The following is a 16,990-nucleotide window of genomic DNA, read 5'->3' as shown; positions in this document are numbered from 1 at the left end:
TATCAATCACTCCCACTAAAATTTTTTCTGTGGGCAGACTTTAAGACTCTGCTTTCTCTTGTTTTGTTTTGTTTTTATCTAGTCCTCGTATTAAGTCTTATATTCTTTCACTGGTTCTTCCTCAACCTGTATCTTTTTTTAACTTAATTTTCAAATTAATTTACTTTATATAGAGAAAAAAATCCTTTTTTAAAAATTTTAACTAGTGTTTGCTGGGCATGCTTTTTTTCTAGCCTTTTACTTTTAACCTATCTATATCATTATATTTAAAGTATATTTAAAGTATTCCTATAGCCAGAATATAGCTAGGACTTTTTAAAATAATGTATTTATTTGAGAGAGAGAGAGAAAGAGAGAGATGGGGAAGGACAGAGGGAAAGGGAGAGAGAATCTTAAGGAGACTTCATGCTGAGTGTGGAGCCTGATGTGGGGCTTGATTTCACAACCCTGAGAACATGACCCGAGCTGAAACTAAGTTGGACATTTAACTGACTGTGCCACTCAGGCACACCTATAGTTAGGGCTTTTTAAAAACTCCAGTCTGACATTCTCATTATTTTAATTGATATAGTTTGACCATTTCTATTTACTGTAACTATTGATATGATTAGATTTAGGTCTACCATTTCATTATTCGTTTTCTGCTGGTTTCTTCTGTTTTCTATTTCTTTGTTTTCCCTGTCCAGACTTACTTTGGGTTATTTTAATTTTTAAACAAAATATTCCATTTTAATTAATATGGTCTTTTTGACTAAGAAGGCCACATTTGGGCAGAAATTTAAAATGAAAGGAGGTATGAACCACACACAGATCAGTGGGAAGAGTGTTCTATGCCTAGCGACTAGCTTGTACGAGGATTCTAAGGCAGGAAGGGAGCCTGGCATTTCCAAGGAATAGCAAAAGGCCAGAGTAGAGTGATCTAAGTGAAGAAAAGAAGAGCAGTTCACAATGAGGTCAGATCAGTGGACAAAAGTCAGATCATATAGGGTCTTGGCTGGCCAGTCAAGAATTCAGATTTTATTCTAAATGTTATGTGAAGCTAATAGAAGGTTTTGAGCAAAGGAATAACTTGATCTTTTTCATGTTTTTAAGGGGTCTCTCTAGCTGCTGTGTAAAGAACAGAATGTAGAAGAACAAAAAAGTAAAGAGGACAGTTAAGAAGCTACTACAATAGTCCAGGGGAAAGATGGTTGAGGCTTGAATTAGGAGGACAGCAGTAGCAAAAATGAGAAGTGATAAATTCAAAATATGCTTTGATGGTAGAGCTGACTGGACTTGCTCATGAGTTAGAAGTGGGATAAAGAAAGAGAAGGGTCAATAAGGATTCCCACTAGACCATGAGCTCCTCAAGGACTGGGACTCTGTCTTAATGAAATCCATGACTTAAACATTAATGCCAGTTACTTGTCTGGGTCAGAAAGAACATAGGATTTGGGATCAAGAAAAATCTGAGTTCAAATCTCACCCCAGTCTTTCCTAGCTGAAAGATTTTATTAAGTACTAAATAAATATTTACTTGTTAGATAACACAGGCCCTGTATTTAATTCTCAAACAGCTAAAATATTCTGCTCCCAATCCCCATTTTCCTATATTGCTCCACCCCAACACTGTTGCCCAGAGTTCCATAGCTTACTTTCCTGCTCCAAAGAAGTTCCTTAGCTTCTCTTACCTAAGGGAATTCTGAATGGTCTATTTCAAAACCAAAACCTAAAGAAGTTCAGCTCTTGAAATTACATTTCATCGTAGTATAAATTGCCTAGAATAAGGTTTCTCAGGCACTTTCTTAATAATAACTATTTCTGTGGGGGCAGAATTTCAAAAGATGACTCCAGGGCATAGAAAAATAATACAAGGCATCTCTAAAGGTGAAAAAAATTAGGGAACACTCCACTACATAATATTCTGTTGTCACTCCTCAGAAACACAAAAACAGAACTACTATTATATAATAGCAAACTTCAAATTGCTATTTAATTTTTGCCCAATATCTTTTCATCTTAATTCCAAATTAATTTAAAATAGACAATACAAATAAGATAAAAATGAAGATGGTGAATTTTGTTCAATTATAATTAATAACAACTAATTACTAAAATACATTTTAAACCACCTGTTTCTCTTTTGACACACTGCAGATGCTCTTTTATTGCAATTCTGAGTGCCTGTTTCCACTAACCTAAAAGTCTATTCCCAGTAGCCTATTTTAGGCAGCTATTTTCTGCCCTATGTAAAACAAACAGTTTTATTTTGATATAGTTTCAATGGGGAACAAGAAAAGTTGCAAGTGAAGAAGAATTAGCACCGAGCAGCAAAATAAATAATACATAAATCATTCTATTTGCCAAATAATTGAGTTTTGTGTGTAGCCAAGATACTCCCTAGGAGAAAGTGAGTATATTACTATTTCAACAAATCAGAAACACTTTTTTACATATTAGCTATTTACCTGCAATCAAAACAAAGTAAAAATACACATTTTTGGGCAAATATTATATTATTCACTCAAAGTACTTCAATACAATTCTTGCTAAAGTTGTTATTGCTCATTAATACTGCCATTTGATACCAAGAAAAATTTGTTCACTAGTTTTTAGAACATGCAAAATCAAGTGGGTTCATTTTTACAAGTAAACAGGAAAGTTTACCTCCAATGCAAAACTATACTGCTCTAGCTCTACATAGATGAGTCCACGATTAATGAAAGTATTTAACATCACAGTTTCTCCAGCATCAAGAAGAAGCACGATTCCATAATCTGTTAACGCCTAAAAAAAAAAAAAAATCACTTACAACCTAGATTTAACTCTTTAGAGCCTTACCACATTGGTTATGAACAAATGTGTTTATGCCTAAACTATGACCTATAATCAATTCTTTCATGAATCTTACATTTATGGCCAAAAAGAATCATCCAGATTTAAAGGATGCCTTTAATTAAATAAGACACTGTTATGTTTCAATAAGTGGTCCACACTGTGCTTGCCTTTCACATGTTATCTGTGAATCATCCTAAGCATTTTTATTGTATATGGTTTGGATGGCAGGGAAATGCAACACCCTTCCCCCACTCAGTAGTTTCACGAAATGAGTGTTGACAGTAAAGAAGAGCACTTTACTTTTTAAAATTTATTTTTAGTGTTTTATTGTTTTCCCCACTGAAACCTAAGGTTTATGGAGGGAGGCAAAGCTTATATCTATTTTGTTCACCAAATTGTAAAGCCAATAGCTAGCTCAGTGCCTGGACATAATAAGCTTTAGATAAATTTTTGTTGAATGAATAAATCATGAATCAATGAAAATGGATTTAATACACTAACTAACAAGCACTCATTTGAAAATTACTTGAAAATATTTTGATAAGCACACTCATGTTTTGTAAGACATTAGTCTAAACTAAGAATTATCAACTCATAGGACCTTTCTCCATTACTTTATTTTTTTTTTAATTCACTGTCTAAATAAGTGGTTACTGGTCATCTACTCTACACCAGGTAATAGGAATATCCTAGTTTTGGGTTGGAGCTGATCCTCTTAACTTATTTTCCTACTGAACATTTTGTCCAAAAAGGCCATATGGATTTCTCTGGTGTCTAAATAGGGTGTCTTTCGATCGAATGGGGGCCTCCAAATACAGGGCAATGATGGGGTAGAAGCTGGTGGCTCAGGCAGTGATAGAATCCACCTGAGGCAGAACAAAGGAGATAGAAAGTGACCTCTACAGTTTCATCAGAAAAGTGCTAAGTCTTACATGCCTGTAGTACGTTCTAAATGAAAATGCAAATAAGAAGTATTTTACTATGTGCTCATTGGTCCTTCTGTAGTGTTTCATTACTAGGCCCTCAAATGTCTAAAAGAACTGTACAATTTCAGATCCTATATGTGCATTATGACATAATTATAAGCAAACTTCTGCTGGGCTGTACAAATAATTCATAATACTTATAAAACAAAACAAAACTAGAATGTTAGCAATTTTCCTGTTACAGAATCACCAGAATGTAAAACCTCTATAATGCCTTAGAGGTCAACTAAGCAGTTAACTATATTAACACAAGAGGAAACAAAAGGTGGGAAATGAGATGTCATGAAGGTCAATAAGCAGGATTTAGATCATGCCTCTGCTATTGTATTATTACTAGCTCTTCAATCTTGGGAAAATTACTTAACGCTAAGCCTCAGTTTCCTCATCTACAAAATTGGATATTAACAACTTACCATAGTGTTGTAAAAGTCCACTTAAAAATATTTTGATTGTATTTGGTAAAGCACTTAGCTCAGTGCTTGTCATCCAATAAGCCCTAAGTAAGTGGTAACTGTTATATTAAAATGAGGTGATAGGAAGCAGAATTCACCTTTTCTTAATTTTTTATGAAAGCATATCTTGGAAGAACACCTAAGTGTATTTTCTGCGGAAAGGTACTTGGGTATTCTCACTCTAGTGATGTCAGGAATGCTGAGAAACAGGTGGAGGGAAACAAAAAGGGAGGAGGTGACACTGTTAAATGACATCCGGTCCACATGCTGGAGGTCAGATGGTTTTACAAAGCCACCTAAAGACTATTAACCAGAAGCAAACAAACCTGTGAACACCAATATAGGCATCTACTCTGTGTGACTTGGGTGTATTTCTAACTTCTCCCTGCTTCCATTTCCTCCTCTGTGAAACACCTCAGTTGGATAAAATGTGTTGGGTACCTGGCAGCTCTAAAATAACCAAGAGATAGTTAGATCTCTAGGTAGTTTTCCATTTTCCCTAGTTATAGAACACTGATTCTGTTACATATCAGAGATAACAAAAATGGGAGTTCTCTGCCTCACTCAGTTCATTGTTTGTGGCTTCAGAGTTACCCAGAAAAGGCAGGAATGGGGGTGGGAGGGAGACAGCAAAGACACCTGCTGTGCAGGTTACTTGATAAATGATCCTTTAATTAGCCCTTAGAATCTTAACAACTCCTTGGTTAAAAATTAGTTATTCATTTGTCAACATTTCTGTAGGAAACCTGATAGACTTGCTACCAGGAATTCTATAATCTCTTACATAGAAACAATGGTTCTTTTTTTTTTTTTTAAGATTTTATTTATTTATTCATCAGAGACACACATAGAGAGAAGCAGAGACACAGGCAGAGGGAGAAGCAGCCTCCATGCAGGGAGCCAGACGTGGGACTCGATCCCAGGACTCCAGGATCACGTCCTGAGCTGAAGGTGGCGCTAAACAGTTGAGCCACCTGGGCTGCCCAAAACAATGGTTCTCAACTTCTTCCCTGCCATAGCAAGTAAATTTCTAAATTTCCAAATGTTTTAAACAGATTTCACTGTCCAAATTTCAAGGAGATTGGAAGAGTGTATCCACACAGAACAGTCTTTTAGGAGAAAGCTTCATTGACTACGGATGTAGAAAGAATTAAGGAAGACAAGCAGGCAACAGAGAGAGAAGCAAGAGGATTGCACAGAACTTGAAAAGATTAAGACCAGCTGGCTAGTGAGGAATTTTGATTGGTAAAGGGCCAAAACTACAAGGGTAGGGAAGAGAAGGATAAGATTCAAATATATAAAAGAGGGTTTGCACAGGTAGAAGATGGATCAGGACAAATAGAGAAAAAAGTTTTCCTGCAACCATCAGCTGGGGCTCTTTAAAAAAAAAAAAAAAAAAGATTTTACTTATTTATTCATGGGAGACACACAGAGAGAGGCAGAGACTCAAGCAAAAGGAGAAGCAGGCTCCACGCAGGAAGCCCGATGTGGGACTCGATCCCGGGACCCCAGGATCACACCTGAGCCAAAGGCAGACACTTAACCCTTGAGCCACCCAGGAGTGCCACAGATGGGGCTTCTTTTTTTTTTTTTTAAGACTTCATTTATTTATTCATGAGAGACACCGAATAAGAGAGAGAGGCAGAGACCCAGGCAGAGGAAGAAGCAGGCTCCATGCAGGGAGCCCGACGTGTCTGTAGCCTGAGCACTGTACAGAAAAATACCTTGACAAACTGTACTAGTTAATGTTAAGATTTTGAAGCAATAATATTGCTTGTGATCTCTGCTTAAAAATTATCCAGTGTATCAGTAGAAACACTTGCTCAAATGAAAATTATGTAATATATTTTAATTTATAAATGCCTTTAAATGCTTATAAAAGCATTGTAAAATTAATTTTTCATTTACCATTGCAAAGATTGTATAAAAATATTTGATGAGGACTAACAAACATTAAATATTCTTTGAAATGGTTCTTTGTTTTCTCAAGTTTGTGTGAGTGTGTGTGTGTTTCCACAGGAATTATTTTTCAAAATTATAACAGAAATAAGAAAATGCTTTACACATGCTTTAAATATGTTTACAATCACTGTTAATATGTAGTTTACTAAAATGGTCATCTTACCAGTCGAAGTTCATTTATCTTAGTGTAACATAATGCTCTGTTATAAAATGCTACATAACTGTTTTTGTCCATATTGATAGCTGTAGTTAAATCTGTAATCGCTAACTTATAAGTCTACAAAGAAAAAAAGTAAATAGATAAGAATGGTTAATCATAATGGACTGAAATTTAATTGTAAAATAAAGTCTTGATTCTATCTGAATTTTTGGAACACTCATTTACCCATTCTGTGCATCATCTGTGAAATTAACACAATTAAGCTAATCTCTCACAGAATTAATTAAGATCTCTTGGTAGAATTATTATAATAATGTTTCTCCTACCTGCAAATAAAATTCAATATATAACTTAATTTAGATGATTATCTTATTGCCAATTTTGCAATACAGCTAAAAAAAAGATTATATTTCTTAGTAAAAGAGAAATAGGCCACATTCATCCAGCAAACATTCATGAAAGCTTGCTTACTTTTTTCACTCATACTGTTGTGTAACATAATGGTCATGTTTTCTACCCATGTTCTCTTTCATTTCCTCTTTGATGCATTTCTGATACCTTAGATTATTCATTTCTATAGATAGCAATTTTCATGCAATTAACGTAATACAAGGTCTTACCTTTGCTTTAAGGCATTATTTGCAAAATATTTCACATGAAATAGTTACAAAGAAAGGTCAGAAAAGAAAAGTATAGAGAAACAAAGTATTCCATGAAGTATCAATACTGCTCACACCATTCCAGTAATTTTCATTTAGGAATCAATTATAAACTCAAGCAATGATTTTGTTCTTAGTGTGTGTAACTGTATTATTTAAGATAGTAAAAGAGTAAAACATTTAAAACAACCCAAATGCCCAATAATAAAAATATACTATGGTAGATATTATTCAGTCATTGAAAGTGGTATCTTCAAAGATTGTGAGAAGCAAGACACAACAAAATCTCAACTTTGGAAAATACTTCATATTTTCAGGGAAAAAAAGACTAAATGTAAATAAACCAAAATACTCTCAGGAATTGTTATTTTATGGTGGGGATAATAGGTAATTTTAATCTTCTCCTTTATTCTCCTATGTATTTTCCAAATTCTTTGCAATGAATATACACTACTTTTTTAATAAGATAAATAACAAGTGCTGTTTAAAAAATAAATATCACTATTTTGTGAAAAATTATGAATTGAAATCCCTTTGATGTGCTGTGAAAGTATAAAGTGTTCTACCCAATTCTGTCCTTTATACCATAGTGATTCTCCTCTTACAGAGAAAAAAAAGGAAGCAAGTCATAACTTGGCATCTGAGCATCTGTCCACTATAAAATCTCAGTTAACAAGGTAGGAAACCACCCTACCTTGTTGTAGTATTTCAGAACTCCTCTGTAGATATAAGCACGCACACTCTGAGGATAAATTTTGATGGCTTCATTACAATTCAAGATTGCTTTGGAGTATCTGCCTTTCAAACCATAGAAGGCTACTCGGCTTAAGTATGCCTTTTCAGAGAAAGAGCGGAGGAAAGCAGGAATTGATATATTTTTTTAAGATTTTATTTATTTAATCATGAGAGACACAGAGTGAGAGAAGCAGAGACACAGGCAGAGGGAGAAGCAGGCCCCATGCAGGGAGCCCCATGTGACTCCACCTGGGTCTCCAGGATCACACCCCAGGCTGAAGGCACGCTAAACCACTGAGCCACCCGGGCTGCTCCTGATATTTTAATAAAAGCACCAATTCTTCCAAAATATATAGTAGTTTGAACAAATCTATACCATCTAAAGATGGTATAAAATACAGTCTTTTTTCCCTACTCTTTTATTAGAAAATATTTCAAACAGGTGCCTGGGTGGCTCATTCTGTTGAGCATCTGACACTAGGTTTCAGCTCAGGTCATGATCTCTCAGGGTCATGGCACCAAGCCCCAAGGAGTTTCTGTGATCAGTAGGGAGTCTGCTTGAGATTCTCTCTCTCTCTCTCCCTCTCTCTCTCTCTCTCTCTCTGCCCCTCCTCCCACTCATGACATACTCTCTCTCAAATAAATAAATCTTTTAAAAAATATTTTGAACATATAGAATAATTGAAAAAATAGTACAATGAACTCCCATATGACCTATTTGGATTCAATAATAATTATTTTGCAATATTTGTTGTATCTATTTTTTTCTCCACGATTGCCTCGTCCTGGTTTGCTGTGGATTCTCTCCTCGGTCCATCATGTTGCTGCCAACTCCAGAGGCCACCAAAAAGGGGCAGAGCGAATGCAGGTGGCCCGGTGGCCCCTGGGACCTGCTTGGAGCCCTGCAGGGCCTGAGGGGCATGGGGAGGGCTGTGGCTGGAAGGGGTGTGGGCTGGGAGCATGTGCTCCATCCCCACCCCACTGTACATTGTCGTCGTTTCATTGTACAGAAAAATATTTCTATATTTGCAATGTTTGCTTATTTGAAAATAAGTTGTAGACATCATAAAACTTCAACCCCAGGTTTTCCATTATGCAAACATTCTCCTGCATAAGCACACTACCCTTATACATCTGAGAAAATTAATAGTATTTCTCTAAAATCATCTAATATTTAGTATACTCAAATTTCATAGGCTTTTAAAATCAGGATCCAATCAAGCTTCACCTATTGAATTTCGTGTTATCTCTACAGTCTCTTAAAAGGCAGGAATAAATGTGATAGCAAAATGCAAAGTAAATAAAATTAATAATAGTACATAAAATTATAATTGTTAGTAGGTACAACAAAATAGTAGCAATATTTATAAACATTACAATTCATGAAGCACTTTTACATAATCACTGTTGAAAACAAAATTTTTAGTTCAAGAGGAAATACAGATATATGAATTATCAAAACACAGCTGAAAAGTAGGTATAAGTAACTGATTCTTGCTAACTAATAATAACGACATATAAAGATTTAATAGTTTTAACAAATTTGACACACCCTCCAAATCACTGAAATTGTTCATTTAAATACCTGGTAATGTTTTGGATTGAGGGTAATTGCATGATTAAAGTCCAAGATTGAGCTGTCCTTTTGGAGTTTTACTTTACAAAGCCCACGTTGATAAAAGCCTTCTGCAAAACCAGGATTTGCTTTCACAGCTTTCGTAAAACAATCAAAGGCCTAGAAGAGTATTTTGTTAAGTCAGGTTTATTACTATAATTTATACGTCCCTTTACTCCCAGATTAATATCAAATAATCTATGTTGCTAGATAGCAGTACTTTTGGAAGTATAATTTCGATATTTTTCATATTATGTTTATTCAAAGAAATCACAACCTATACAATTATTTTCCATGAGGGCCCAAGAACCATAGCAAATACATAGTTATGAAATTTCCAAACAATAGAACTCTAAAATTTTTCCCAACATTGTAAAGCAAAGGTTGGTTTGTTCTGGCTGTCCAAAAGGGCTAAAAACACAGAAAAGATTTCTAATTAATCTTATATTTATTGGAATTTCCTAATGGAACAACTAATCTAGTGCAACTCTTTTTCAAGTTTATAGGGATGCAAGACCCTATGAATACAAAGACTGGAATGGTATGTGTGTATGTATGTGTGTGTGTGCGTGCATGCACATGTGCCTGTGCATGTCCATGTCTATATGTCTGTCTGTAGAGAGATGAAATTATGGAATATCCAGTATTAGCCATTGTAAAATAACTATTTTATTTATTTATCACATCACTAACAATTTTAAAATAGAGTCTGCTTGAGATTCTCTCTCCCTATCCATCTGCCCCTCTTCCATTCACTCTCTAAATAAATAAATAAATAAATAAATAAATAAATAAATAAATAAAATCTTTAAAAAAATAAAAATAAAGCACTTATAATTTAATGAGCAAATTCATGTCAATGTGATGAAAATATTCTGCTATAATAATTTCCTACAGTTAGATTTACTTTTTTGGTAGGAAACACATTAGTCTTTGGAATACTGTTGACAAGTATCAAATAAAATGTGTTAAATAAATAAAACAATATAGTAGGCATTGCAGAGTGCACACTATTAGAAGCACACTTTTATAAGAAATTGGTCTAATCACTCACTCTATAGGTAGCCTTCAGAAATAGAACTGAATGCAAGCAATCACAATTTCTAAAATCACAAATAACTATGCTTCTAAATATACAAAATACCATTTGTATATTGCCTTCCTCCATGTAACAAAGACCCAAGTTATACAGACAGTCTGCTGAAGCTGCTATGGCATTTGGTCCTTTATCAGAATGAGAAAAAATATCCAACGCCTTTTTAAACATTCTCACAGCTTCCTAGAATGGTTACAAAAAAAAAAAAAAAAAAGATGGAAGAGAATATTTCTTTCTAGTATTTATTTAACAATGACAGCTTTAAACATTATAAGGAATCCTGAGCACACAGTCCTACTCTCATTTTACCCTAGGTACACCAGCCTGGTAAAGACACAGGCCTTGTCATTGCACCACCAGGTGAGGACTGAGGTGCAGAATATGATGGCAGGGAATCCCACACCAAGGTGCCTCTACAATTTGCTACTTCAGCAGGCTTATACATGTGCATTTTTAAAACTATAATTTCTAAATTCTAAAGATTATTTTCTTGTAGTCTAAAATCAAATTTATTGACTAGTTTATGGTCAATTTTTTAGTAATTTTCCTGGAAGAAATAGTGGACAGCTATTAAATAGTAAGGGATAATATCTGATGTCGTTTTAATTAACCTTTATTTTGTCTTACTGTGTTCCTAATGGGATTCCACTGGCACCAGGAAATAAACTAACATCAAAAATCACCCATTTAAACTATTTAGTCAACATAATTGAAATTCAGTAATGAAAAAAATTCAATTTTCCAGATAGAAATGACTTTTTATAGTAAGCTAATAGATGTATATATCTATATGGAGATACAAATATTTGTGACTCTTTAGCTCACTTTCTTAATTATATTAAATTACTAAAAACACATGAGATTTCGCTTGGATGTGCTAAGTGTCCTCTGTGCCCCCACTTAGCATTTACTTCATATATTTACAGCCCATCTTTACATCTTCATTCTCAGCACATGACCTTGCTGTAGAAAAAATGCATCACATTCTTTCCCCATTTCCCTCATTATTTTTCAATGTATCTATATCTTCCCCCATCTCCATCTTTTTTCTCTCTTGTCTTTGAATGGTTTCCTTCTCCTCCCTTTGAGAACTAATTCCTCAAACTGTGTCCCTGACTCCCACTCTGCGCAAACACAAGTTATTTCCTTCCTCTTCTAAATTACTGCCCTTTCATTATCTCTTTGAATCCATAAAGTCTTCTGTCCCATTTAAATTAAAGTGAACACATCTTCACTACCTCTTGGAGCTGATGTCCTACTTGTCTCTTCTTCACTACTCTGAAAAGACTCCTGGGGAAGCTCTGGAGGGGCTTACAGGTAAGGCATACTTACATTCTAAATAGAGTAGTGCAGCTGTTGTGTTGGAAGAGTGCAACACTGCTGCTATCATTCTAGCAAAATAAAAATATGCTTTGGACTAGGATAATAACCATAGAAATAGAGAAAGGAAGTAGAATTGAGAGATATTTAGAATGAATCAAGAGAACATCACTATTGATTGGATAGAAAAGGGCAATCAAAGATAACTCCAGGTTTCTACAGAGCAATAAGTAGGGGGAGAGGAGGTTAAATTAAATATGAATATTCCAAAAGAAATTCAATATAATAAAGGTGTCAATTCTCCCTAAAATAACCTAGGGATTAAATACAATTCAATCAAAATTTTGACAGATTTTTTTAACAGATCTTGATAAGCTAAATTTAAAATGCATATAGTAGAGTAAAGGCCCAAGAATAACCAGGAATTTCCTAGAGAAGAATATGGTATAGGAACTAGCTCTACCAGGTATCAAGAATAACAATAAAATTATAATAATTAACTATAATAATAATTAAGACATTGTAGGGGCACCTGGGTAGCTCAGTTGGTTGAGCATCCTACTCTTGATTTTGGCTCAGGTCACAATTTCAGGGTCCTGAGCTTGCATCGAGCCTGCGGCTCATTGGGGAGTCGGCTTGAGATTCTCTCTCTCTCCTTCTCCCTCTGCCCCCCACCCCCACTCTCTCTCTCCTTCTAAAAATAAATAAAAGTTTAAAAAAAGGCATTGTTCTATTGGGTCAGGGATAGAGAAACTGACCAAAAGAACAGAATAGAGAGCCCAAAACCAGATTTGCACATACATGAATACTTATAACCAATAGATGTACCACTTCTGATCTTTGGGTTGAGAGAACATTTCAATAAATGATACTAGAACACTTGAATATCCATATAGGGAAAATTGATATTTTATCACTTATCTCATACTAAAGAAATCAACTTAAGTTAGTCTTCAATGGAAAAAGCAAAAGTTTTAAGCTTTTAAAAGAAAATATGGAAGGATATCTGTATGACCTTGGGATAGGGAAAAACTTCTTAAACAAGAATTTTTTAAAGCCATGATGATAAAACAAAAAAAATGTATTTATACTACTATATTAAAATTAAGAACCTCTCTAAAACCAGCCACAAAATGCAAGATGCATGGCACACACAACTATCAACCAATTTAATTTTTTAATGCCTAAAATCAATATGAACAAGACAAACAAAAAATATGTTTAAGATGTTGATAGGACAGGAAATATGAGTGGTTAACAAACATATAAGAAGACATTCAATCTGTACTCAAACAGAGGAATGTGAATTAAAACCACATGAAACACCAGTTTTTATCTACCAAATTGACAATAATAAAGCCTGATAACCAATTACAGTAGAGGATACAGATCAACAGGCACACACATACATGACAGGTAGGATAATAAATTGGTACAAACCCATGTAATAATGTGTCACTCTCTTTTTTTAATGAAAAATAATTTTATTGAAAAGCCAATAAAATATTTGTATGTTTTTTAAAAAGAATTTATTTAAATTCAATTTGTCAGCATATAGTATAACACCTAGTGCTCATCCCATCAAGTGCCCTCCTCAGTGTCCATCACTCAATCACCCCATTCCTCCAACCACTTCCCCTTCTGCCACCCTTTGTTTTTTCCCAGAGTTAGGAATAATGTGTCACTTTATTGAAAGTTAAATATTTACATTCAAAAGTTAAATATTTCTAGGCTAGGAATATAGCCTAGAAAACTACTCCACATGTTAACAGAAAACATGAAAAAGAGTATTTATAGCAGCCCTACTCTCAAGAGGAAAAGGAATAATCCAAATGTTAACACAAGAATCAATAAATGAATATTATAATTTAGTTTTATTAAAAAAGTATGTAAGCCTTAGTATTCAAAGCACAATATAAAAATTCTATTAATAAGTTTAATAAGTGTTACACAAGACTTTTCACCTTGTTTCTCTTGGCCTTCATTTGGGCTTTTGCTAATAGAGTATACATGGTGAGCTCAGGCCTATTCAAAGTAATCCTATCCAAGACCTGAATGGCTTTGTCATGGTTTTCACAAAATGAATAAATGAGTGCTTGCTGTATAGGACTCAACTCAATGAGACCTAAAAGGAAAAGAAAGTTTATCAATACCTTTGCCAAATATCTAGGATTTAGAATATAATTATTTTAAGGAAGTCAAGCAATTCAATAATTTACCTTTGTAATATGGAGTAATAAATCAACACTATACTAAAATCTATTCACCACCAACAAACAATAAGACATTCCAATTACAGACAACAAAAGCTAGAAAATAAAAGTATAACCCTGACATCTCCTATAATAATCTCTCACAAAACTCACTTCATTATGAAGCATTTAATAGTTGACTATGTATATGTGAAACTGATGATATACAGTTTCAAAATCTATCCTTGATCAAATAAACATTTCATGTTATCCATATATAGCTATTGCAAACAATGTAAACATTTTTAGGCAATAATTATTTTTAAATTAAGACAATAATAATTTTGCATTATTTATATTTACCTTTGTTCATTTCTGCTACTTGATAAATAGTAAACTTTGCAAGATTATAACATTTCATCATAAGAAGATATTGTCCTCTGGAAGAAATAATACCTTTTTGATTCTAAGCAGTTAAAAATAATTTTTCTAAAGTAAATTTCTTATAACAAGTTATTTAAATTTTTATAATTATAATACTTATTCTTACTTACATATGAAAGATAAAACAATGCAAAAATTATAATAAACATTTTATGTAGTCTAAATAGACTAATCAGCATGCAGATATAATGAAAAACAATTTAGGAAAAGTGAAGCTGAAAGAAAAATACTCAAATCTTTTTCCTATTATCTGTATTTTAAATCTTATACTCTAAACCCACAGCTAACATCATACTCAGTGGTGAAAAACTAAAACTTTTCTAGTAAGATCAGAAATAAGACATGAATGCCCATTCTTGCCACTTTCATTTAACATAAAAGTCCTTGCCACAGTAATCAGGCAAGAAAAAGAAATAAAGGCACCCAAATTAGAAAAGAAGAAGTAAAACTCTCACTATTAACAGATGACATGATACTATATAGAGAGAACTCTAAAGACTCCGAAAATAAACTATAAGAACTAATAAATGAATTCAGTAAAGTTGCAGGATACAAAATGAATATACAAAAATCTTTTATGTTTCTATACACTAAATAATGGATGATCAGAAAGAGAAAATTTTTTAAATCCCATTTGCAATTGCTTCACAAAGAATCAAATTCCTAGGAATGAATTAAACCAAGGAGGTAAAAGATTTGTACTCTGAAAACAATGGAACACAAATAAATGGAAAGATATTCAGTATTTATAGATGGAAAGTTAATATTATTAAAAAGTCCATACTACCCAAAGGAATATAGAAATTCAATGCAATCCATACCAAAATACCAATAGCTTTTTTCATAAAACTAGAACAAATAACCCTAAAATTTGTATGAAACTACAAATAGCCTAAGTAATCTTGAGAAAGAACAAAGCTGGAAATGTCATGCTCCCTGATTTCAAATTTACTAAAAAGCTATAGTAATCAAAGCAGTGTGGTACTGGCACAAAAATAGACAACATACTCATTGGTCAATGGAAAAGAATAGAGAACCCAGATATACACACATATTTGTATGGTCAGTCAATCTATGAAAAAGGAGGCAAGATTATACAATAGAGAAAAGATAGTCTTTTTAATAAGTGGTGCTGGGAACACTAGACAGCTATATGCAAAAGAATGAAATTGGAACACCTTCTTACACCACAAAAATAAAATGAATCAAAGACTTTACCTAATGTGAAACCTGAAACTAAACAAAAACATAGGCCAAAAACTGTTATTCGCCCTAGCAATATTTTTTTTTTTTTGGATTTGTCTCCTCAGACAAAGGAAACAATAGCAAAAGCAAACAAATGGAACTATATTGAACTAAAAAGCCTTTGCATGGCAAAGGAAACCATTAACAAAATGAAAAGTCAACCTACTGATTGGGAGAAGATATTTGCAAATGCTATATCTGATAAGGGGTTTATATTCAAAATATATAAAGAATTCATACAACTCAACATGGAAAAGATTAATCTGATTAAAAATGGGCAAAGGATCTGAATAGACATTTTTCCAAAGAAGACATGTGGATGGCCAATGGGCACATGAAAGGATGCTCAACATCACTAATCATTGGGGAAATACAAATCAAACCCACAATGAGATATTATCTTACACCTGTCAGATGGCTATTATTAAAAAGACAAGAAATAACAAGTATTGATGAGGATGTGGAGAAAAGGGAACCCTTGTGCACTTTTGATAGGAATCAAAATTAGTACAGCCACTATGGAAAACAGTATGGAAGTTCCTCAGAAAATTAAAAATAGAAATACCATATGGCCCAGCAATATTGAGTATTTATCCAAAGAAAATGAAAACACTAATTCAAAAGAATATATGCACCATTATGTCATTGCAGCATTATTTACCATACCTAAGATATGGTAGCAATCTAAGTGTTCGTCAATAGATGAATAAGTAAAGATATTGTGTGTGTGTGTGTGTGTGTGTGTGTGTGTATACATACATACACACAATGGAATATTACTCATTCATTTAAAAAAATGAGATCTTGCCATTTGGGACAACATGAATGGACCTAGAAGGTATTATGCTAAGTGAAATAAGTTAGACTGAAAAAAGACAAATACCATATGATTTCACTTATATAAGGGATCCAAAAATCAAATGAACAAACAACAAAAGCAGAAACAAACCCATAAATACAGAGAACTGGTGCTTGCCAGAAGGGGGAATAGGAGGATGGGCCAAAAGAAGTACAGGCTTCTAGTTATGAAATGAATAAATCATAGAGATGAAAGGTACAGCATAGGAAATACAGTTAATAGTATTGTAATAGTATTATTTGTTTGGTAGCTACACTTGCGGTAAGCACAGAACAAGGTATAGAGTTATTGAATCACTATGTTGCACACCTGAAACTAATATAACATTGTGTACCAACTACACTTCAATTTTTTAAAAGATTTATTTATTTTATTTTTTTTTTTTTTATTTATTCATTCATTCATTATAGACAGACAGAGAGGCAGAGACACAGGCAGAGGAAGAAGC

General features: G+C 33.6%; 1 protein-coding gene across 3 annotated transcripts in view; it reads right to left on the bottom strand.

The window, feature by feature from the left end:
• Positions 1-16,990, bottom strand: part of TTC6 (tetratricopeptide repeat domain 6) — a 105,428-nt gene that overhangs the window by 26,979 nt on the left and 61,459 nt on the right. For all 3 annotated transcript variants that reach the window (XM_038544551.1, XM_038544552.1, XM_038544553.1), the window contains 7 exons: positions 14,358-14,434; positions 13,767-13,927; positions 10,531-10,665; positions 9,357-9,506; positions 7,731-7,871; positions 6,381-6,494; positions 2,647-2,766 (listed from right to left, as the gene is read on the bottom strand). In XM_038544551.1, the coding sequence (XP_038400479.1) occupies positions 2,647-2,766; positions 6,381-6,494; positions 7,731-7,871; positions 9,357-9,506; positions 10,531-10,665; positions 13,767-13,927; positions 14,358-14,434 (898 nt within the window). The remainder of the gene's footprint in view (positions 1-2,646; positions 2,767-6,380; positions 6,495-7,730; positions 7,872-9,356; positions 9,507-10,530; positions 10,666-13,766; positions 13,928-14,357; positions 14,435-16,990) is intronic.

The sequence above is a fragment of the Canis lupus genome, chromosome 8 (assembly GCF_011100685.1).
Source record: "Canis lupus familiaris isolate Mischka breed German Shepherd chromosome 8, alternate assembly UU_Cfam_GSD_1.0, whole genome shotgun sequence".
NCBI lineage: Eukaryota > Metazoa > Chordata > Mammalia > Carnivora > Canidae > Canis > Canis lupus.
This window is presented reverse-complemented; position numbering and strand designations above follow the sequence as displayed.